This window comes from Indicator indicator, chromosome 10 (assembly GCF_027791375.1).
Source record: "Indicator indicator isolate 239-I01 chromosome 10, UM_Iind_1.1, whole genome shotgun sequence".
NCBI classification, from domain to species: domain Eukaryota; kingdom Metazoa; phylum Chordata; class Aves; order Piciformes; family Indicatoridae; genus Indicator; species Indicator indicator.
The window spans coordinates 16,797,067-16,820,523 of NC_072019.1; the positions used below are offsets into that span (position 1 = coordinate 16,797,067).

At 44.8% G+C, this 23,457-nt stretch overlaps 1 protein-coding gene across 1 annotated transcript in view; it reads right to left on the bottom strand.

Annotated features, from left to right (window-relative positions):
* Window positions 1-23,457, bottom strand: part of COP1 (COP1 E3 ubiquitin ligase) — a 159,794-nt gene that overhangs the window by 34,030 nt on the left and 102,307 nt on the right. The window contains exons 16-18 of the mRNA XM_054384528.1: window positions 13,412-13,529; window positions 8,640-8,764; window positions 7,195-7,355 (exon numbers count right to left, since the gene is read on the bottom strand). Of these exons, the coding sequence (XP_054240503.1) occupies window positions 7,195-7,355; window positions 8,640-8,764; window positions 13,412-13,529 (404 nt within the window). The remainder of the gene's footprint in view (window positions 1-7,194; window positions 7,356-8,639; window positions 8,765-13,411; window positions 13,530-23,457) is intronic.

Genomic DNA, 23,457 nt, shown 5'->3' on the forward strand with positions numbered 1-23,457 from the left:
GAAGCAAGACTGCTGTGTTCTCAGGATGAAACAGTGGCATGGTGCTGCACCAGAGAACAACTTGCCAAGAATCCTACAGCAACCTCCTGGAGAAATTGGCTGCACATGGCTTGGATGAATAGATGCTTCTCTGGGTAAAAACTGGCTTGCTGGCCAGGACCAGAGAGTTGTTGTGAATGCAGTCAACTCCAGCTAGCAGCCAGTCACAAATGGTGTTTCCCAGGGCTCAGTACTGGGGCCAGTTCTGTTTATTTTCTTTATCAATGATCTGGATGAAAGGATTGAAGGCACCTTCAGGAAGTTTGCAGATGACAGTACCCTGGAAGGGAGTGCTGATCTGCTTGAGGGTAGGAAGGATCTCCAGAGGGATCTGGACAGGCTGGACAGATGGCCCAAAGCCAATGCAAAGAGGTTCAACAAGGCCAAGTACCAGGTCTTGCACTTGGGTCACAACAACCCCATGAATGGTCTAGGCTTGGGGCAGTGTCTTGAAAGCTGCTAGAGCAAGACGTGGGGGTGTTGACTGATAGCTGAATGTGAGCTAGCATGCGCTGAGGAAGTCAAGAAGGCAAACAGCATCCTGGCCTAGATCAGGGAAATGATTGTGTATGTACCTCCCTGTACTCTGAGTACAGGGGTATTCAGCATTGGTGAGACCACACCTAGAGTAACAGGTTCAGTTTAGGGCCCCTCACTCTAAGAAGGACATTGAGGTGGTGGAGAGGATGCAGTGAACAGCAACAAAGCTGGTGAGGGGTCTGGAGAATAGGTCTTCTGAGAAGTTACTGAAGGAACTGGGGTTGTTTAGTCTGGAGAAAAGGAGGTTGAAGGGACACCCTCTGGCTCTCTACAACTCCCTGAAAGGAGGTTGGAGCCATTTGGGTGTTGGTCTCTTCTCCCTAGTATCAAGTGATAGGGCAAGAGGAAAGAGCCTCAAGTTGTAGAAGTGATGTTTACGTTGGACATTAGAAGAGAATTCTTCCTGGAAAGGTTTCTCAAACACTGTAACAGGCTGCCCAGGGAGGTGGTTGAATCCCCATGCCTAGAGGTGTTTCAAAAAAGGAAGAGATGTGGTGCTGAGGGACATGGTTTAGCACCAGGCTTGGTAGAGTAAGAGAATGGCTGGACTGGATGATCTTAAAGGTCTTTTCCAACTGAAGTCATTCCATGATTCTATAAATACTGGTTTGGGAGATGCTGCACAGGTGCACTATGGGCCAGCCCTGCTCTAGGAAAGGATGAGTCAGGAAACAGCAGGTATCCTCCCTGAAAATACTGTGCTTGGAGCTACTCATTCTACTCCCTGTGCCACAGTTGCTATCAGAGGCAGGCAGGGAACAGCTTGGCTCTGATCACTCCAGGCAGGTATTTACCTCCCAGACTTTAGATTACTACCTAGGAAATACCTTAACTGACAGCTGAGCAACCAGTTGAGGAGGCTGCAAAAACAAAACAACCTCAAGTCAAAGTTGGATGTCCAAATTCTCACTGATTCTGAGACTGACATTTCAGCAGCACAGCAGAACAAAAAAGAGTAATAAAATGACTTAGGTTGGAAGGGACTTTAGAGATTGTCTGTTCCAACCTCCTTGCCATGGGCAGGGATACCTCTCAACTAGACCAGGTTGCTCAAATTCACATGCAACCTGGCCTCGAATGCCTCCAGGAAGAGAGCATCCACAACCACTCTGGGCAACATGTTCCAGAGTTTCACCACCCTCGTACTGAAGAACTCTTCCTAAGATCCACTCTAAACACCCCCTCTCTCAGCTAAACACCATTACCCCCTTGGCCCTACTGCTAGACACCCTTATGGAAAGTCCTTCTTCAGCTTTCCTGTAAGCTCCCTTCAGGTACTGGAAGGGAGCTACAAGGTCCCTCTGTAGTCTTCTCTTCTCCAGGCTGAACAACCCCAGCTCCCTCAGCCTGAGTCTTACTCTTCTTTCCCCCCTCAAACCCCACTGGAATTCATACTTCAAGTTATAAGAGATGTAGTTCCAGCTGATATGAGTTACTCAAGAATGACACTGACTAAGCATTTGGTTATCTGGGAATGACAAAGGAGGTTTCATTTTTAATGTTCATAAGTCATGCAAATTAATTAGTGCTTTAAAATGGCAATGAATCACTTCCCAAAATAATTTGTATTGGCTAAATTAATTCCAGTGAAAGGAGCCAATTTGCTGGCTGTAAATTATCAGAATCCCTGACTAGCTTCTATGTACCCTGTGTACCATTTCTTAGGCTTCTGGAAAAGGAAGGATGGCTACTTTTCATCAGTGAATAAGATTACAGCCCTATTAAGTGACCAGCTTACTGTTGTGCAATTAGAGGTTTCTATTTAAAGAACTCAAGCCAGACATCATTAAGAAATGTTCAGGGAAAGGAAAAATAAATGTCAGAAAAGCTTGTTCTCTGAAGAGCTACACAAAAAAAATAATTTGAAAGGAGCATTTCCATCCTCTTAGGTTAACAAAGAGAAGTTTAGAGGTACAAGACTAATTATGAAGACAGTCCCATCATATGACAGTGCCTAAACAACCAGAAGCCTGAGTCCCAGAGCCTGCTTCTGTCTCTCATGGCTAGATGACTGTTTTGAAATTCCTCTTAAATTAAAACTACTAGAAGAGCAACAGTGAGGTGAGAAAACACATACATGGGTTCTGCTCTCCCCCACCAAGCAGAGGAGATGTCTTCATAGCACTGCTGTTCTGAGAGCCTTCCTCCCAAGTGCCTGGAGACCTCTACCTCCATCCAGCACATACCACCACAGCAAGATGACTTGGTTAAAGCCTGCAGTGCTGGTCTGAATGGATTTCTCTTCTTTGCCCCTCAAAGACAAAAAAAGTGCATGTATACAAAGCTTGACCTCATCTGATTTGCCTGGCATTCTCCTGCTCTTACCTCCATCTCCACAGAAGTACCAAAGCCTCAGCACTACTGCTTGAGGAACCTTTCCCTGGCTAACCTGCTTCTCAGCAGTAAAAAATACTCATGCACACAGGCACAAAATTAAATGGCTTCTTTCCAGTGATTATGATAGATTGAGCCATACTTAATCTACATAATCAAATTACTTCTGTGTTCAGCAGTAATACCTTTTTGCTGTCCTGGGAGCAGGTTCAGCCTTGGTTTCCCTTTTGACAGCTTCTAAGACATGCTAACCATGACTGTGAAAGGGGCTACTTGAGATGCAATTATTTTTCACATCTCAAACTCTGCAATGTGGCAATGCAGGTCCAAATGAAAGGTGTTCCCTTCAGGGAACAGGAAAACATCATGTAGGACACAGAAGGGAAAACAAAGTACAAACCAGTCTCCTACTGCTGCTATCCACAGACCTAGGCGTAACTGGAGTGATCCTCCCAAGGCAGATAAAATGTCTACTCAACTGCTGCACTGAGCTACTACCACTACTATAATTTTCCTTCTCTATGCAAGGACGTGCCCTGTTCACATGCTAATCATAGCATCACAGAATATCATGGGTTGGAAGAGACCTCTGGAGATCATTGAGTCCAACCCCCCTACCAAAGCAGGAACACCTAGGGCAGAGACACCTGCCAATTCCAGGTCTCATTCAACCCTGCCTTGAACATCTCCAAGGAGAGTGCATCCACAACCTCCCTGGGCAACCTGTTGCAGTGTCTCACCATCTATAAAGAATTTATTTCTAACATCCAGTCTAAATTTGCCCTCCTCAAGCTTCAAGTCCAGATTCTGAAAAGCATATGTTTAACTCATGTTTATCACATTACCTAGGCCAAAAGTGTCCTGAAGCCTTTTCTACTTCTAAATATTGATAATTTTAGAGTAAAATGAAAAGTGAAAAATGGTTTTCCACAAAAATTAGAAATAAATGCTATTGAAAACATATTAAACAGTCTATTTACAAATTTGCAGATTGCACTGCGTTAGAAGGGACCCTCGAAGACCATCTTGCTCAACTTCCCTGCAGTCAGCAGTGACACCTCCAACTAGATCAGGCTGCCCAGGGCCACACTGAATCTGATCTTGAATGTCTTCAAGAATGGGGCCTCAGCCCCATCCCTGGGCAGCCTTTGTCCAGGAGACAGCACTGAAAGAAGCAGGGCAGAGATTTGCTTCCTAATGTACCTGCTGAGAGAGGTTTTTGCTTACACGTGGGTTTGTTTTTTCCCCAAGGATTCTAACAAAACTATTCCTCTACAAGCTAGTGATTCTTTCTAAACACTACCTAAGAGCTGAAAAGTGAGTAAGCCTGATGCAAAATGCTAGTAAGCACCTATGAGGAAAAATTTCACTCTGAATTATGACTTTGAGACAGGTGGAAAGGTGGCACTAGTTGGACCTCTACAGTTGTAAAGGTGTCAGCTGTTTCAAAAAAATCCCTGCATCTTAAGTGAAGCAAAACCAACACAGAGAGCGGAAAAAAAAGAAAAGATAGGTTCTGGCAAGGACTGCTGGCACAGCTTGGCTTTGGCTCAGGAGGAAGTAAAAGCTTGAATTACATAAAAATAGATTTACGAAAGAATCAATGACATTTCATCTGAAAGTTTTAGTTAAGTTTTAATTAGGAGCCGAGATTTTGCACTTAAGTGCATGAAGTGAAGGAGTACATGTGCTCGTGCTTCCCAAGATAACTGACAGATCTGAAACTTACTCATCTCATCTCGAAAGGTTAATTAAAGAACAATCCTTGAGAGCAACACCATGGGGAAACCAAGGAGAGGCTGCTCCACAGGGGAGCCTTGGGGAAAGGCTGGCATGTGGTGCTCACATGTCCCTGCTCAGAAACACTGTGATAGCAAATCAAAACTCCTGCCCAGTGACCATGGCATGGAGACAAGTGAGATGGCTGTGACCCAGCCCGGCAAGCCACAAAGTATAGAGTTGTTTACCATGCTCTCTGCAGCTCTAGGGCAGGTTTCCCAGCCCAGGGGTTCCACAGTTGGAGCTGCTTCGACACAGGCACCTTTAGCAGAGCAGGCATGATCAGCGCCTGGGGCACAAGGTAGGTGCAGCAACTCTCATAATGAGGAAACTAAGGCAGAGTGACTCACTCAGGATCAAAGCCTGCAATTAAGGCAGAACTAGGCTATGGGTTCCCCAAGTCCCATGGATGCTGACAGCACTGCGAGGTAAAGGCTGTCTCCAGTTCTTCTCATTATCATTAAAACCCATACCAGCTTCTGGGGAAGCTTGTATGTGAGAAGCTTGTGAAGCTTCTCATTGGAGAAGAATCTTAAGGCAAACTGGAGAAACATTATCAAAATAGAGAATAGAAGAGCTTCATCATTTGAGCAAGACTTTGTGGACATAAGTGACCTTTGGCTGTGCAGTAATTTCTTAAGAACACGAGTGAAGCCTCAATTAGATCAGCAAGGACTGCAACACTGGTACAAGAGGGAAGAGACACGTGGCTGCATCAGTGAAGAGCATGTCTCATCTCAGGGTGACTGGAGATATGGTAGAAAGAATCATTAAGGCCTCTTGGCAAAAGCAAGTGAGGCTCCTAGCTGGGCATGTAAAGAAGGATGGCACACACTATTGGCAGAGGTAATGCACAGAAGGAAACCACTAGGCCAGAGGCTCTCAGATCAGCGGCACCTTTCTGCTGCTTTCTTTACAAAGTGAAGCACGTACTATGGCTGCCATGGAAGGAACAGCCTGATTTAGAAGCAGCCCAGAGAAAAACACAAGAATGATGGGGAGAAAAAAAAAAAGTATCAGAATAGTGATGGATTCCAAATGCTGCTTAATGGAGGGAAACCCGAACATTATTTGATGCAATCTTGATGGGCTTGATTTAGCTACTACATCTTTGCATGAGATTTTTCATACTGGTTATGAGAATTGCTTGACAGCCCTTGATGACTGTTTAGAAGTTTCTCAGTCACTTAAGCAGGAGGTCTATCAGAGTAAACACATTAATCAGAAAAAAGGCTGATAAGGAGTGGACAGCAACAGAAGTAACACCAAGGGCGAGACATCACTGTTGGTCCCACAGAAAAGCTGCCCAGGAGGTCAGTGGGCAAGACAACCCAACAAGAACACTGCAGTGAAGAGTTCATGGAAGGACATTTGTGGACACAGGTTCCCACAGCACATTTTTACCCAGCAGAAACACAAATTATGCAGCTTTCAACAGCCACTCTTCATCTGGGACATGACATCTGCATTTATCAAATCCTCCTCAATCCTCTGCCAGAGGATGTTGACAACTCCGCACCATTAAGTCTCATGCCCACCCCAACCACAATTTGACTTTTAAGTCCCAAGTGCAGTTTCAGGCACCCAGGTTTATTTTTGTTTTCATTTAGAAGCATCTATCTGCAGTGAGTTTATGCCAGTGACAACTAAATCACAGCTGTAGGGGCAGTTTCTTCAACTACAAACAGACTGTAGCCGCTACCCTTCCAAAACACTGTCTTTGTCAGTGTAGCATCTCAGGATATCAATTAGGCAATGTTCTACTTCAGCTTCTTAGAAGACTGTATTTAAGACGAGCTCCTTTCCTCCCCCTTCCAACGAACCCATTAAGTATCTGATTTGCAAACCTTTGTACATACAAGAATTACTTGCTCAAGTTTTGGTTTTCTTTTTTCCTTAATGCAAGGTTTTCAAGAGCACTCTGAATTTAAAAGCAGCATTTTTTGTTCTCCAGAGCAGTCTTGTGCTGAAAGGCTGCTCTCAAAAGCTGTGTCAGGTCTGCCTGCAGCATTAGTACACATGTTATGTGCGTGAATTAAGTGCCACTGGAACAGTCACTGAGGTGACTGCAACCTGGGCTAGCCTCCTTTACATACTCACTCATCTAAACACAGGGGATGTATTTCAATGAGCAAGCCCATGCAGACACAGGGACATTGAGATAAGGCTCCACACTGAGTATCTGCAAGTGCCTTCAGTAGAGCAACGAAAAAGCTCCACTAATGCACCCACAAAATCCATTAAGTGCCGTAAATATAATGCTGCTTTTGGGATTTCAGATGCCAAGGAGAGAAATGCAAACACCCAGTTAGAAAAGTTAAGAGTACAGTGTTCCCACAGTGTTCCAGCTACACTGCAGACCTTCAGGTTCTCATGCTGATCTGCAATACCCATCAGGAGGAAAATGCCAAGTGCAGTCAAACCCTCAGCAATGCTGCTTCATGAGGAAAAGCAGCAGGCATTTTTTTTGCACCCAGCTGAGTGCCTGAGCAGAAAGCTTACCCCATCTGGTAGTGCCCTCCAGCATACAGCACTCACAAACTCATTTGTGTCATCTTCCTTCCGGTCCTTGTCCAGGACACTTTTGACCGTATCGAACTTGAATGTCAGCAGTGTCTTTGAGAGGCCCTTATAGTATAGGTAAAGGGAATTGTTTTCACTTCCTAGAAATTAAAAAATAAATATAGTAGCAGGAACAGAAGTAATACTTCTTAGCTCTTTCACCATTCATGACAATATCAGACATTTCCACCTTGTACTTATCACACTCATGGTGACCTGCCAACTGGGATTGCTCCATAACAAACTTCCACAATGCTTAACAACAGGATGAGGTTTTATTAGAAGACAACCACAGTATACAGTGCAGTTTTTAAACATAGAGGATCCCAACCATCCCCCAGAACTTCCTTAGGAGACAGAATTTTGAACACAGCATCTACTCTACCAGATGAAACACGTCTGCACCCAGCCTGCCTGGCGTTACTAAGGCAGGTAGCACTGTCACAGTTTTGCTTGCCATAATCAAGTATGACAGTTTGGTCTGTGGAGGTTTAAGTAAGAGAGAGCAGACAGTGTGCAGGCTTTATTTAGAAATCCATCCGAATTTCTGCCTTGCAAGCTGTACAGAGATCAGAGAACACACAAGCTAAGGTCCTCCCTTCAGTGCTGGCACAGCTGTCCTGCTCATCCCACAGCTATCAGCTTGTCACTGTGTTCCCACCAAGACCTGTGGATTTACAGAGGTTCAACAGGCCAACTTAAGCAGTGAAAGCACAGAAATAGCCAGAGGGCTAACTGCTTCAAGATGATTCAGTCTTTAGGGAGCTGTTCACAAGGAGGGCGTTATTGCTTCACCATGCAAATGTTGTACTAAGTGACAAGTACAGGACCTAAACATTTTCTACCTAAACATCAGGAAAAGCTTCTTTGCTGTGTGGGTGCTGGAGTCCTGGAGCAGGCTGCCCAGAATGGCTGTGGATCTCCCTCCATGGAGAGATTTCAAACCCACCTGGATGCGATCCTGGGCAGCCCTGCTTTAGCAGGAGGGTTGGAACAGATGGTCCCCAGAGGTCCCTTCCAACCTCTACCAGTCTGATTCTGTGACCCTCATGTGGCCTGGGCTACTGCCCTTCCTTAGAAAGAAGTGGGAGACTGTGTCAGGTGATAAACTTGATAGACAAAGTCATATCCACAGCAGCTACGTTGGCAGCTGATTTTTGGTGACAGCAAGTCTGAATCATCATATACAAAGAACTTACGGGAAACAGAAGAAAACCAACTACAGACCCCCTAAGGTCAGGGTACCTTACACCATTCCCTGGGAAGGAGGGTGGAAATTCAGAATAATCCTCTACTGAAAAACCCATCCATCTCTGTCACACAACTACTGGTGCGCTTTGGAGAGAAGCCCCCTCAAGCTTTGTCCGGATGGCTGCTCTACTCACCACAGGCGATGTAGTCTCCGTTGGATGCAAGCCCTACAAAATTCTTCTCGTTGATGTGACCCTTGAAGGAGCGCAAGCAGTGAGGCTTCCCTACGTTCCACAGCTTCAGTTGGCTGTCTGTTGACCTGAAAACAACACCTAAAGTTACCCTGCTGCCATATGGCAGGGACTCCTCACTTCCAATCCCGTTCCTTTACACCCTACTTGCAATGTAAACGTAGGAAGCCTTGGTGTACTCCAGGAGATTTATCCCACTTTCCATCATATGCAACTCAGCTTGAGCTCAGAAAGGTACCACATGATGTTAGAAGCCTGTCAAATCATATTACATGTTTGAATAAAAACTTCCTCCAAGTATTAGTCTTCCTTTCTCCTATCAATTGCAGTTTCCTTCACTGAACTAACTGTGCAGCTTTTAGGCCAATGCTGTCTCCTCCAGATCCTCATACATCCAAGACACCCTGAATTAGGTTTTGTTTAAATCTCTAGAGCATGGGCAAAATCTGTTCCCTTCTGTGCGCTGGCTACAGCTTTCATTCATGCCTTTTCATGACTCGGGTAGGATGCTGCCCTCTCCCTCTTCAACTACCCTGAAAGCACGTTCTCCTCCTCCTGCCCGTTCCTAAGCAGCAGCATCTAAAATCCTGTGAGGGCTGAGAGTTGCTATTAGCATTAAATTGATGTGGTTTTCACATGTGTAATCAAGATTGCATTGGATACAGACCTCAAACTTCCACTTTTTTTCACCTCGGCAGCAAAGCTTATGTTGGTATTGAAACCACAGAAACTCTGTGGGGATTAAATCCAAATGGATGGTTTCCATTGTTCCCCCCACCATGCAAACACACCTGCCTTCCAAATGTTTTCCTGTTAACTGTGAGCAAACATTTTCCCCTTTGGCAAAAGAAAGGAGGTTAGTCTCCTCTGCTTGGCAGAGCTCAACTGAAATAAGAAGATTCCAGGTTTCTGGAAGATACAGGATTGATTTCTTCCCCCCAAACCCGAGGGGACATGAGGCTTTCTCACTTCACAGGCATCATCCTCTAGCAATCACCAGGCTCTGGCACACACTGAGCTATGGTGATATGCTCCGCAGTTGGGGAATAAATGGTAGTGTGGTGGGATCAGACTCCCATGAAGCCACCCTTGAGGAAAGGAGTACTGCTGTTCTGATCTTAAATTTGAAGGAGATTAGGAGCATGAGCCATCAGCCTCTTGGGTGGGAAGGAAAGGAGGCAGGCAATGCTCCACTCATGCAGGTCGTGTTACCCAGCCTTGCTGCTTTCTGAATATTTAGAGCTAAAAGCAATAAAAAACCCACAAATCATCACCCAACAGCCATCAAACATTACCAGGGACGTAAGACATTAGCCCTGCACCAATGTCACAGATACCTAAAAATATAGCACGAAAGAGGAGAGATGCACCTTGTGCTATGCTGCAAAAACCTTATCTCAGCCCTCAGTGACAGCTGGAATGACAAAGGAGTGATAAGGGAGCTGCAGCAAGATTTGTTAGTCATTTGTAATAATGGTATGAGGTCAGATCAGAAAGAAGGCAAGAACTTGATCTGTAATACTATGACTTAAGCAGGAGTGCACTCATCATCCCAGGTCTTGACTGGGGAGGGGGAATCAAAAACAGAGTATTCAGATTCTCTGTTGCTTGTTCCATGTCCATCCCTGCTCACTCTCTCTTCCCTTGTCCTTACAATCACAGCTCACAAGGGTAAGAAGGTACACAATACTGTTTTTTTTGGCCCATAAGCACATAGATGTGCCTTCTGTACTGTTAGGGCAGCTGTATTTAAAATACTGCCGTTAAAAGCTTCAGAATTGCCTGGAAACTAAACTTTTGTGAAGGCAGGGTACAGCAGCAAAAGACTAATCCCTGGTCTAAAAGCTGTCAGATTCCTCTGACAGCATCTGCTATTAGCTAACCCATTGAGACGACCTCATATCTACAGGCACTCAACCTCTTTATTTAGTAACACACATTCTAGATCTTTTCATTAAAATAAAAACACTTACAGTCTCTTACTAATGCAACGCTTTTACTGTTAACATATCCCCATCAAGCTCTAGCACTGCTTAGGACCGGCATGTCATATAAGAAAGATGTCCACCACTTTGCTGCAAGGAGATGAGAAGGCCATTGATCCCACTGGTGTTACACTGCTCTTCTGGTTTCACACCATCTCCAAAATCCCCAAATACCATGGATGTGCTGCTCTGTTACATCTGTCTTGCTGTAAATCAGCACTGCAATCAATGTTGTGCTAAATACCAGGAGGTACTGAACACTCTTGAGGTCGAAACCTTACTCTACCAGGCAAAGTAAATCAATGCAATCTATAAAACAGCTTTTGCTAGAAATCTAGAGAATCTGAATATTCATCTAATCTTTCTTTCTTCTTACAAGGAAATCAGTGGTTGATTTTTAGGAATCACTTCTGCTGTCCCCTCTCTTCAATTTGCAAGAGACACGAAGACATGAAGAATAATCTGCTCTCTCTGATGCTACTTTCTGTTCATGCAGAAAAAGTTGAACCCTCCAATTGGTCCCCTCACCCTCTTGCTGCCTGTCCAAGTCTCCTTCCAGGAGTGTGGGATGGCTGGCTCAAGCAGGACAAGGCCACTCTGTTCTGAAACATAGATGATGCTCCACTTGCTCATGACTGTAAAGCATTCCCAGCCTCCTGCTGCTTCTGTTAAACACCTCCTTCTTACTCAGTTTTGGTTCAAAGCAGTTAATCTAATTTTCTTGTTCTAGGTATGAATTTGCACCCTGATAGAGTTAGAATGTTAATGGAAGTAAGAAGAGAAGAGCTGATTAAATATAAAGAGCACCAGAAGCCATCAGGGAATCTCCTATCACACAGTAACTCCTTAGCAGACTGAATAAACCTTAAAATGCTCTGCTTTGGCTTCAGGCTTCTAGAGCCAGCTGTGTGAACACGTGGGACAGAATCAACTTGGATAATCAGTGGCTCAGTACAAGGTAGCAGATGCTTTCTGGGACTAGGTCTACCACTAAGTGCAAAGTCTTGCACCTGGTTTGGGGCAATCCCCACTATCAACACAGGCTGGGGGATGAAGGGATGGAGAGCAGCCCTGCAGAGGACTGGGGGGTGCTGGTGGGTAAAAAGCTGGACATCAGCCAATCCAGGCTGAGAAAGTTGGTGTTGTTCAGCCTGGAGAACAGAAGGCTCCAGGGAGACTTTATTGTGGCCAGTGATAAGACAAGGCATAGTGATTTCCAACTGCAATAGGGAAGAAACTATTTACTGTGAGGGTGGTGAGGCACTGAAACAGGTTGCTCAGAGAAGCTGTGGATGCCCCCTCTGAACAAGTGTTCAAGGCCAGGCTGAATGAGGCTTTGAGCAACCTGATCTAGTAGAAGGTGTCCCTGCCCATGGCAGGGGGGAACTAGAACTAGATGGTCTGTCTTTAAAGGTCTCTTCCAACCCAAACCATTCCATGATTCTATAATCCCTTGCTTGCCCTTGAGTCAAGTGTGTTGAGATAAAAGCTATCCTTGCAGGCCCTCAAAGCTGCTTGCATTGTCCACACTGTGCAAGAGTGGCTCACCTCTGCTTTGTTGCAGTCATTCAAATCTTTCATTGTGTGATCTCACAGAGATGCTCATTGACACAACTGAAAACCAACCTAGAACTAAGGCAGCCACATCTGGCTTGGGGCAGACACCTCTGCCCATGTAACTGAACAGAAGCTGTAGAAATTTGTTCTTCAGGGTCTCCATAACAACCCTTATGGTCTACCCCTGCTGAAAAGCTGCATGTCATTGGGACCACAAAGCACAACCCCTCGCTTACCTACTTCCCAACCCAAGTATCATCCCACACACCACATTTACTAAATTACCAAAGAACAGAGCAGTCAGTCCTACTCAAGTTGCTTTCAGTCTGTGGCTAAACCTCCCCTTCAGTCACAGCAGCATCATTCGATCACTTCTGTCACTCATCAGCTGCATTTTACTTCAGACTGCTACCCTCAGGGCTCTACCAGCAGCCTTCTTCACACTAGAGCTCTGTTCAGGAACATTCTCAACACACACAGCACTTTCTAAAAGCAGGGCACTGACTGTTCCCCACAGCATCCTCCTGGAGAAGCTGGCTGCAACATGGCTTGGATGGGTGGACACTTTGCTGGAGGAGGCTGAGGAGAGACCTCATTGCTCTCTACAATTCCCTGAAAGGAGGTTGGAGTGAGGTAGAGGTTGGACTCTTCTCCCTAGTAACAGGTGATAGAATGAGAGCAAACTGCCTGAAACTATGCCAGGGAAGGTTTAGGTTGGATATTAGGAAATTTTCTTTTCCTGAGTGATCAGGCATTGGAACAGGCTGTCCAGGGAGGTGGAGTTACCATCCCTGGAGATGTTCACGAAACATGTGGACATGGCACTTCAGGACCTGGTGGTGTTAGGTTGATGGTTGGACTTGATCTTGGAGGTCTTCTCCAATCAATTCTATGATTCCACCTGCAGCTTCCCAAACTCTTGTGGCCAGGAACTGCATCTAGCTGTCCTCTTCTTCCTCTTAAGCATTTTAGCTCCACAAGACAAAGCTGAGCCAAGTGACACCAGGAATGAATTTCTATTTTTGTCTTAGAAAAGCAGCAAAAACTGGATTCCCAAAAGCACAGCAGCTAGTGAGAGCACCCACCCACGCAGGTCAGCTTGCATGAATGGCCCTAAAGAGCTCCAGAAAGCCAGGCCTCAAGTTTTTAGCCCACATAAAAGGCAATACTTACGCAGAGACAATTTCTTCCCCGCTCACAAATTTTGCGTAGGAGACTGCCTTGCGATGCCCTTTGAACACCATGATGGGCTGCTTAGTGTTGCGGAGATCGTAGTAGTGAACACAGTGATCTGGGGAGGAGAAAGAACAGGGGCAACGTTTCATCAGCTGGGAGGGATGCTCACAATAAGAGTCCTGCCTGCAGCTTCCACATCCCACTTCAAGCCTCGTCTAGGATAAACAGTCTGCGCTACAGAAAAGGAGCCTTTGAACAGACTTATTCAAATGACCCCAAAAATTCAGCCTGGAAGGGTCCAAGCAGCCTTTCAAAGAGTCCCTGAGAGGCAAAAGCTGCACCCTCATGTGTGAGCAGGCACACGTGTCCTCTTGCAAACCCCATCTGGCCCACGGGCAAGCCAGCAGCTAAAAGGACTCTCGTCACTCCTGCCTGCCTTCCTGGCTCCCTGCCCGGCTTCTCTAATTGCCATTTCCAATCCCCTGCACCCCCTTCTCCTTCCTCAAGCTGTCCCCTCTTGGAAAAACTGTTGGAGAACTGGAGGCTAACAACTCAGTCTGTTTGCTACTTAAATTGGACCGTGAAAAATAGGGATTAGACTTCTCATGCTTACTCTAAATGAGTAACCTCCATACTTTCGGGTTGTTTTTTTTCTCTTTTTTTTTTCCTGCTTCTCTCCTTTGATTTTATTACCAATCGAGAGAATTAGCATTTCTGCTAATGAGAGAACAGGCTAAATTCCAGTTCTTCTTAAGATTTAATTCACAGATGTGCTGCAGTGCTACAACTACATAAAAGGGATGGCACCAGAATCAGTGATAGGTTTTATTTTCTGCACAACTAAAGGTCAGTTTCCAAGAAAATAGAAAAAAAAACAACCCAAGAACAGAAAACCCCATAAGACCCAAGTCACAAACACCCCCTCTCAGTGCTCTTTCCAGCTCAACAAGGTTAATAAGCTTCTCCACTCACAACTTTCAGCCTTTAATGTTGAACTTCATTTAATTATTCCCTGCTATTCTGGAAGCACAGGGAAGGAAGGCCACACACACATTCAGAAAACTGAGCTGGACATTTTCTTACCAAGCAACTTGTGATACTTAGACATCAGCTGAGCCCCCCTCCCATGGAAATAACACCCCAGGAATGGAAGTTTATCACAAAATTGAGATGGAAACTCATTTAAATGGCAATAGCTGTGCAGTTATTTTGGTATTTGCACAGCGTTTCAAAGCAGGGCTCTCAGCCACACAAACAGCACCCAGCTGTCTCCAGATCCCATGTGGCTGGAGAGATAACTGGATTTACATCGATCAGGCTACAGCAAACCACCAGACCAGCACAGAGAGCTTCTCCCCACTGTTAATGGGCTAAATGGTGACTGTGACAGGACAGGGAGAGGGCTGTATGAGACATCTCCAGTAAAATGAAGCAATCAGGCAGTCACCTTCCCCTCCCAATGCTTCCAGCACAGAATCACAGAATTGGTTTGTTTGGAGAAGACCTCTAAGATCAAGGCCAACTGTCAACCTAACACCACCACAGACATTAAACCATGTCCCAAAGTACCATGTCCACATGTTTCTTCAACAACTCCAGAGATGGTGACTCTACCACATCCCTGGGCAGCCTCTTCCAATACCTGACCACTCTTTCAGTGAAGAAAAAGTTTCCTAATATCCAACCTAAACCTCCCCTGGTATGGTTTCAGGCTATTTTCCCTTGTTCTCTCACCTGATACTAAAGAGAACAGACTGACCTGGGGGGCCTTTCAGGGACTTACAGAGAGCAATGAGGTTTCCCCTCAGCTTCCTCTTCTCCATGCTAAACAATCCCATTTCCCTCTGCTGCTTCTACTAAGACTTGTTCTCTAGACCCTTCATCAGTTTTGTTTCCTTTCTCTGGGCTTGAGGTGTGCCCTCACCATCACCAAGTACAAGGGAATGATCACTTCTATACAAATGGGGAACGCCCAATTAAAGGGGCTAATTTTCAAAGAGAGTTTGAATGAAGTGTTGATAGTGCTTTAACAAGATTTGGGCGCCCTGGTTCCTTCTGCTTTTCTGAAATTTCGAGCTGAAAACCCTCCACATTTTCTCATCTGCCTGGTAGACCTGCAGTGGTTGCTACGAAACAGTTAACTGGCAATTGTTCTTTTAATAAGCAGAAGGATTCTAGCAGGGCTTTCTATTAGAAGCCAGTTAGTGGATAAGCCTTTCAAGTCTATTTTTGCTTACAGTTTCAACCACCACCTCTCCAGCTGGCCCATCAGTAGGATATCTTGTGAGCAGCAGATTTTACCCTTCAGAGGGCAACAGGGAAAGGGGTACCTGTGGATGGCTAGGTGTGAGCAGCTGGAGCAAGGCAGAGAGGAAAGAGCCCTAAGCAGGAAAGCCAAGTCCATTTGCAGAGCAGAGGCACAAAGTTGCATTCACCTTCTGAACACGGTAAAAAACAGCTCAAAGCCTGCCAGCATCTGGCCCCGGCACCACGTGTGCCTCCCGGCGTCAGCAGGGCAATCAATCACTGTCTGCTCTGATCACAATGAATCCAAGGGAATGGACAAGGCCAGGGGCTTCTAAAATTAGCCACTTAATTATTAATTGATTATTTCAGCAGCTGAATTGCTGGTGCCCAATTGAGAGGTGTTTTTTTTTATTCATTATTTCAGTAGAAGTAGCTATTTTAAAGTAGATATATGAAGAGGAATGCTCGCTGCAGTCATTAACATCAGAACAGGTGGTCATGTTTTACCATTAAAGAGATACTCTCTCTTGTAGGCCATATGGACTTTCTGGAAACATGATAAAATGCCATCTGCTGAGGAAGGAGAGAGCCCCAAAATGAAGCTAAATGAGAAAAATACAACTCCCAGACACCCCAGCAGTAGCCTTGCCTGGTGGAGTTTGATGAAATTGGCTGCCGTGAGCAGCATCTTGGGCAGGCCAGAAGGTCTGAGGCAAGGTGGGAAAGGTGCTCTGGAAAGCTCACAGAATTTAGTCCAAAGAGACAGCTGAAGGTAAGGAAAAAAAGCAGGTACTGAGGGGATTCAAACACCTCTCAAAATTCGCAAGAGCCTGTAAGCTCATCCAGCATCCTTGGAAGACCACGGAGCACGCTTCACCACTAACCAGCAACATGCTGGGCTGTTTGCTGCTTCTTTTGCTCCTCACACAGGAGCATTTGGTTAGGCATTGGAACAGGTTGACAGAATGAGAGGAAATGGCCTGAAACTGTGCCAGGGAAGGTTTAGGTTGGATTTAGGAAAAAATTTCCTGCAAGAGTGGTCAGGCATCAGAACAGCCTGCCCAAGCAGATGGCGGAGTCACTGTTCCTGGAGGTCCTCAAGAAGTGTGTGGACGTAGCACTTTGGGATATAGTTTAATTGCCATGGAGGTGATGGGTAGATGGTTGGACTCAATGATCTTAGAGAGCTTTTCCAATCAAAGCAATTTCATCATAATTCAGCAATTTCTTTTTTCAGCTTTACAATTTCCACCCTGACCAGAAAACTCGCTCAGAACAATTTCAACCTGGAAATGTCATTTCCACAGTTAAAAGCCTCATGCCTAACCCTTGGGCAGCACCAGCTTGCTACTTTCCTATGACTTCTGTGTTCAAGGCTTAATTGAAATATAGAAGAGATAATGAGAGAGAACATGGATAGACATCACAGCAAATTAAACACCTGGAAGAGATTCTTGTCTACTTCAGTGTCTACTGAAGAAAGCTGAGCATGACAGAATGTGGCTGCTGTGCTTTCTGAATTCAAATATTTGCTGGCAGCCTCTATTTTATTCTATATATAAAAAAAGTGATCTCAGAAGGCAAAAAGGGCAGTTAAGATCTGCTACTGCTGCTGAGAGGTCTCCAACCACAAGACTGAGTTTTTAAATAGTGCTTTTCCAGAGTGCTCAGGAACTGCTTGCTTCCCTTAAGACATTGCCATGTTCACCTTTGAGCTGTCTAGTGACAACTAATCAAGAATTCAGCCTTTTCCACACTTCCCAAAGATCTTACCACTCTTCAGTAAACATAACCCATGCCAGCAAAGTAAGGCATCCCTCATTTCTCAGCAGCTCATAAATTCGTAAGACTCCAGCCAGCAGGAAGGAAAGGATGTGTTTGCAATGGACAAGAAGTGATAAGCATCTTCTCCCTCTCCATCCTCAGTCTTTGCTTGGCTGCACAGATGGGGATCAAACTAATGAACTGATGATGTGGTTGCATGATATTAGGAAATCAGGTTAAAAACTCCTAAAAAAACCCCAGAGAGCTGGGAATTGCTAATGGAGCCAGCAGCATCTTAGGTAATTTCAGAGTTGCTCAGAAAGGTGGAAAGACAGGCTGAGAGAGTTGGGATGTTCAGCCTGGAGAAGAGAAAGCTCCAGGGAGACCTTGTAGCATTCCAGTACCTGGAAGGGGCCTACAAGAAAGCTGGGGAGAGACTTTTTACAAGGGATTGTAGTGATAAGTTGAGAGGGAACGGATTGAAGCTTGAGGAGGACAGATTTAAACTGGATGTTAGGAAGAAATTCTTTACAGTCAATGTGGTGGAACACTGAAAGAGGTTACCCAGGGAGGTAGAGGTGGCCCCATCCCTGCAGGCATTCAAGGTCAGGTTTGATGGGACTCTGAGCAATCTGATCTAGTTAGGGAAGGCCCGACTCACTGCAAGGGGTTGGACTAGATAACCTTTATAGGTCCCTCCCTTCAAAATCAAATCAGTCTGTGATGCTATGGATTTTTGGTTGTTTAAAAAAAGATAAAGTCTCTCTTTTTTTTTTTTTTAACCAAAAGTGACTTTCCTTACTCTTAAGATTTGTTAAAAAATTCACAAACCAGCTGTTAGCAGCAGGCTTTAGGTTCAACATCACTTCTTGCAAAGATTTTAATGTGCAGTGATGAGCAGCAGCTCCAGCAAGAGCAGGTGAGGGTTAGAAAAAAGCAGCAGCTTATGTTTTACTGAGTACTGGTACAGCCAGAAGAACAAAGCACACAGCCCAAAAAGCAGAGGAATTTAACTCTCCAGGTACCCTGCAGCATTTGTCTTCCAGCTCATGTGCTTCATCCACCTTCACCACACACATTAACCAGGCTAGGGCACAAGCTGATTTCACCCCCTCAGGCTTTTTTTGACCAAGAACCATTTACTGGAAGGGTTATCAAAAGCAAGGACAGCAAAACAAAAATTCACCTGCAATGCAACAGCTTTAAATTCAATGGATGTAACGACTAGAAAGCCCCAGGAGCTGCATACAAAAGTTCTCTGGCTCTCCTCTGGAACGACCGAATTGCTGGAGAATCAATGACCATTTTTCTTGTTTCCATCATTTAGAAATGAGGATTTCTCAACTGTTCAATATTTAGATTATTGATCCTTTCAAAAAGTAAGCAATTTACATTGCTCTCAGATTTTTTTTTTTAGTGCTTACAGACTTGGGAATGTAAGTGGTGCTTACTGCTACATGTCAAACGAATGTTACAAGCCAAGGAGATGCCCATGCTCCAAACCAAAGTGCCAAGGTGGGGAGCCAGACGTTAATTAAGTGGTCTGTTATGAGTCTTTTGTTATCAAAGTACATTTTGGACCTTTTAAAATCTTAAATAAAACATCTTCAATACCATTGTCAAATAACTTCAATATACTAATGCTCTGGCTGCAGCCTGCCTCATGCTACAGCTGTTCCACTGAAACAGAAGCCCAGGCTGAGGCATAACCTTTAAGCGGGTTTCTCCTGTGGTTCTTTGACCATGATGACCTGATTTGTGGCATCTAGTAACTCATGTCCTCAGCTCTGGCTGATGATTCCCTCAGCTCTGGCTATTTATTTTCCTCCACATGAACTTCAAGCTCAGATGAAAGCTGCCTGTTTTCACCAGTGGAAACCTGTATAGCAGCACTAAGGATAAGAGACATTTTTAGTCTGAGGGGTGTACTTAAATGACTTGTTCAACAAGATTTAAACTGAGTCAGAGCAAATTTGGTGCAAGATACCTCTGCTGGCCTCCAAGGAGGTTATTTTGAGGAAACTTAAAAAGAACAACAAAACAAAAGGACACAGAAAAGCAGGACTTTGTGGAGTTGATTGTGTTTTTTACTTTCATTGGTTGAAAGCTTATTTCAGAGCTCCTCAAGGAAGCCCCCATTGCTCAATACACATTGAAGGCTTAGCTGAAATCCAATTATTTTTATTTAAACATAGAATGGTTTGAGCTGGAAGAGACCTTTAAAGGTCATCTAGTCCAGCCCCCTTGCAGTGAGCAGGAACTTCAGTAACGAGAGCTGGTTGCTCAAAGCCCCACACAACCTGATCTGGAATGTTGCCAGAGATGAGGCATCTACCACTTCTCTGGGCAACCTGGGCCAGTGTCTCACCACCCTTAGAATAAAACATTTCTTCCTATCTTTAGTCTTAATCTCCCCTCTTTTAGTTTAAAACCATCACACCCTTGTTCCCACCTCTCTGATCAGCCCCTTTAAGTACTAAAAGGCCACAAGAAGGTCTCCCTGGAGCCTTCTCTTCTCCAGGATGAACAACCCCAACTCTCTCAGCCTGGCCTCATAGCACAGGGGTTCCAGCCCTCCCATCATTGCTGTGGCCTCTTCTGGCCCTGCTCCAACAGGTCCATGTCTCTCTTGTGTTGAGGACTCCAGAGCTGGCCCCAGAACTACGGAGGTGGGGGGGGGTGAACACATGGTGCTGGCCCATGGCCAGCTTTTCACCCACCAGCACCCCTTAGTCTTTCTCCACAGGGCTGCTCTCCATCCCTACATCTCTCTTGTACTGACACTGGAGATTGCCCCAACCCAGAGGCAGGACTCTGCGTTTGGCCTTGTTGAACCTAATGAGGTTCACAGGAGCCCATTTCTCAAGCTCATTCAGGTCCCTCCTTATGTCTATGTCTACCTACAGAACCTGATCTTTCCTTTCCCTTGTTTCTGCTCGGTACACCAAGCGTAAACAAGATTACTCAACACAAACAGTGGATAGAGTAAAGCCTTCAGAGCTACGTCTGGGCAACTCATTTAGCAGGAAAACGTAACCCTGTCCTTATGCCTTCAAGTGTCCAGAGCCCTGTGGTTCAAACTACAGCTTGGTTTTAAGTGTCTCTGGGTGAAAGGAAGGAGTACATGTTGTCCTTCCCTTAAGTGACACGTTATGCAGGAGAGGGAAAACCACCTCAATGCATTTTTGTTGAACATAGATAAGCAAGCAGTAGAAGAGAACTTCCAACAATAGGATGAGTTAACCAAAAAGTCTCTTTTTGGGCCAGGCTCAGTGGGATATCTTGCTATAAAAAGGAAACTTGTATCCTCAGAGGTATAGCCTTTGGTTGGACTAAAAATGGAAAAGGAACCAGGAGAGTCACATGCAACCTCAGTTTTCACCGTTAAAAATTTTTCTTTTTCTCTTAGTGAGGAGAAGGGGGAAGAAGATAAAAAGGGACAACATCCTGATTTAAAAAGAAACTCCAACCAACAGTAGTAAGCTGTCTACAAGGTACTGTATTGCAGTGCACTGAAGATGACTTGGCACATTAGATACCTCAGACCTCACAGAAATCTGAACAAGGGCCAAGTAAACAAGTACTCAAAAATCTGAGAAAAGACAGACAGCTGCTACAACCCAAACCTTGAAGAAAAGACACTTTAAAATAGATTTCCCTTAATTTTAGAGGTGACCTACAAAAGCTTCAGTGCCCTCTTGACCTTGAAACCATTTAACAAGCTGCATATTTACTTAGAAACTAACTAAAAAGCTGTTAAGAAGGAAGTTGAACCTCTCCACTGGATCTTCTCCACACCAGGAAACAGAGAATCCCGCAAAAGCAGCAGTATCATCCAAGGCTGGTCAAAACACAACTCAGCATTTAATTATGAGGAAGCCCAAACTGCAACTAAGTCCTATGCAGAGTGCAGCTTCTGTATGAAATTCATTTTTGCTCATGGGCTCTGAAAGTCATAGAGTAAGGTAGGTTAGAAGGGACCTTTGGAATCCAGCCAGTCCAACTTCCAACTCAAAGAAGGGACAATTGCAAAGCTGGATTTGACTTCTGAGTTAAATAACTGCGCTCAAGGGCCCTACTCAGTGAGGCTCTGAGCATTTCCAAACACAGAGATTCCGTAAAATACTCCCTCACAAGCGCTCTTATGTCAAAGGATTAGGGAGAAGGGTTATGTAAATCCAAGTTTACTAAAAGCTATTTGCTATTGACATAAAAAATGAAAGGCATTAGCCCACCCAAAGGTATCAGCCCACCTCTCAGTGTTAAGAAGGCCAATGGCATCCTAGAATTCATTAAGAGAAGTGTGGCCACTAAGTGAAGGGAAGTTCTCCTTCCCCTCTGCTCTGCACTGGTGAGGTCTCACCTAGAGTACTGTGGCCAGTTCTGGGCATCCTAGCTAAAGGACGAAGAATTACTGGAGAGGGTCCAGCACAGGGCCACTAAGATGACGAGAGGACTGGAACATCTCCCATGTGAGGAAAGGCTGAGAGACCTGGGGGCTATTTAGCTTGGATAAGAGAAGGCTGAGAAGGGGGAATCTTATTAATGCTTACAGATGTCTAAGGGGTGGGTGTCCAGAAGATGGGACCAGACACGTCTCAGTGATCCCCAGTGACAGAAGAAGAGGTAATGGGCATAAACTTGAGCATAGAAATTCCATCTAAATATGAGAAGGAGCTTCTTTACTTTGAGGGTGGCAGAACACTGGAACAGGCTACCGAGAGAGGTGGTGGAGTCTCCATCTCTGGACACTTTCAAGGCCTGCCTGGATGTGTTCCTATGTGATCGGCTTTAGGTGAGCCTGTCTGGCAGAGGGGCTGGACTCCATCTTCAGAGGTCCCTTCCAAACCCTACCATTCTGTGACTGTTACAGCATTCATGTCTTCTCTTCTGTGTTCCACTTCACAAGTTTCTGGCTTCTCAGATCTTTCAGGTTTTGTCTACCTACTCCCACATGATGGGGGTGGCAGGAAGCACTGCCATGCAACCTTAGCTCTCCTTTAATTCATTTATCCTCTTATTAATCAAAAACAAAATGGAGAACTGCTGAACTTGAACCAGTGCCAAGTCTGTAATACCAAACCACAGCAGTTTGTGTGACTGAGACGGCTTTGTTCAAAAGTTTTGGGTGGAGATTTAATCTTCCCTAGGGCAAAGAGGCAGGCAGCAGTTCGAACATCCATATATGGACCTTGCTCTTGAGAGAAAACTGGGGACATAAGAAAGTTGAACATTCCATCTTTGGGAATAGCTCCACTCAGAACAGCAGGTGAACCTTCATGCAAGGACCACAAAAATGGCTATTTTCATTCTTGGGTATCTTCAAGGGCAGAGAAGAGTGTATAGAGATAAAAAAAAGGTCTTTAGTATAGGAAGAGAAATACAAGGTGGCATTTGGGCATTCGACAAAGAATGGTAAGGAAGCCTTCCAGCCAGAGAAACACTATAAAGAGATTTATTTCACTTGACAGAGTAATACCAGTATGGGATGTGATCAGTGCAGGCTTGGGCCTATCACAAGCCATTTCAAGGAGGGAAGACAGTGTGTGAGTTTCCACTGCATAAAGGAAATAGATGTTCTGGGAAAAAAGAAAAGATGACAACGCTTAAGGGATGGGAAATTAAAGTGGACAAAGCCCTGCACCAAAAATTAACACAAGAATTTTATGCAAAAGAAATTAGATGTTATCGACAAGAGTGAGTTGCCATCGGTGCCCTCTTTACAAACCAATTCCCCCACTGTAAGGAAGGAGATTAAAACCAGGTTTGATACAGCCTGAAGCAAAGAACCTTTTGACAGACCAAACTATCTGGAGCATTTTGCTGAAGAATGCAGCATGCTGTTTTCCACTTGCAGCATGACAAATCACATGAAGAGGAGACAGCAGAAATAAATCCATTTCACCCCAACATCTCCCTGTAGAACAGGGCAGTGCAGGTAAAGCTAACTGGTATTGTTTTTTCCTCGTCTATAACTTACCTTCAAAAAAAAAAACTGAGAATGTTTTATCCCAAAAGCTGTTGTTACAGGC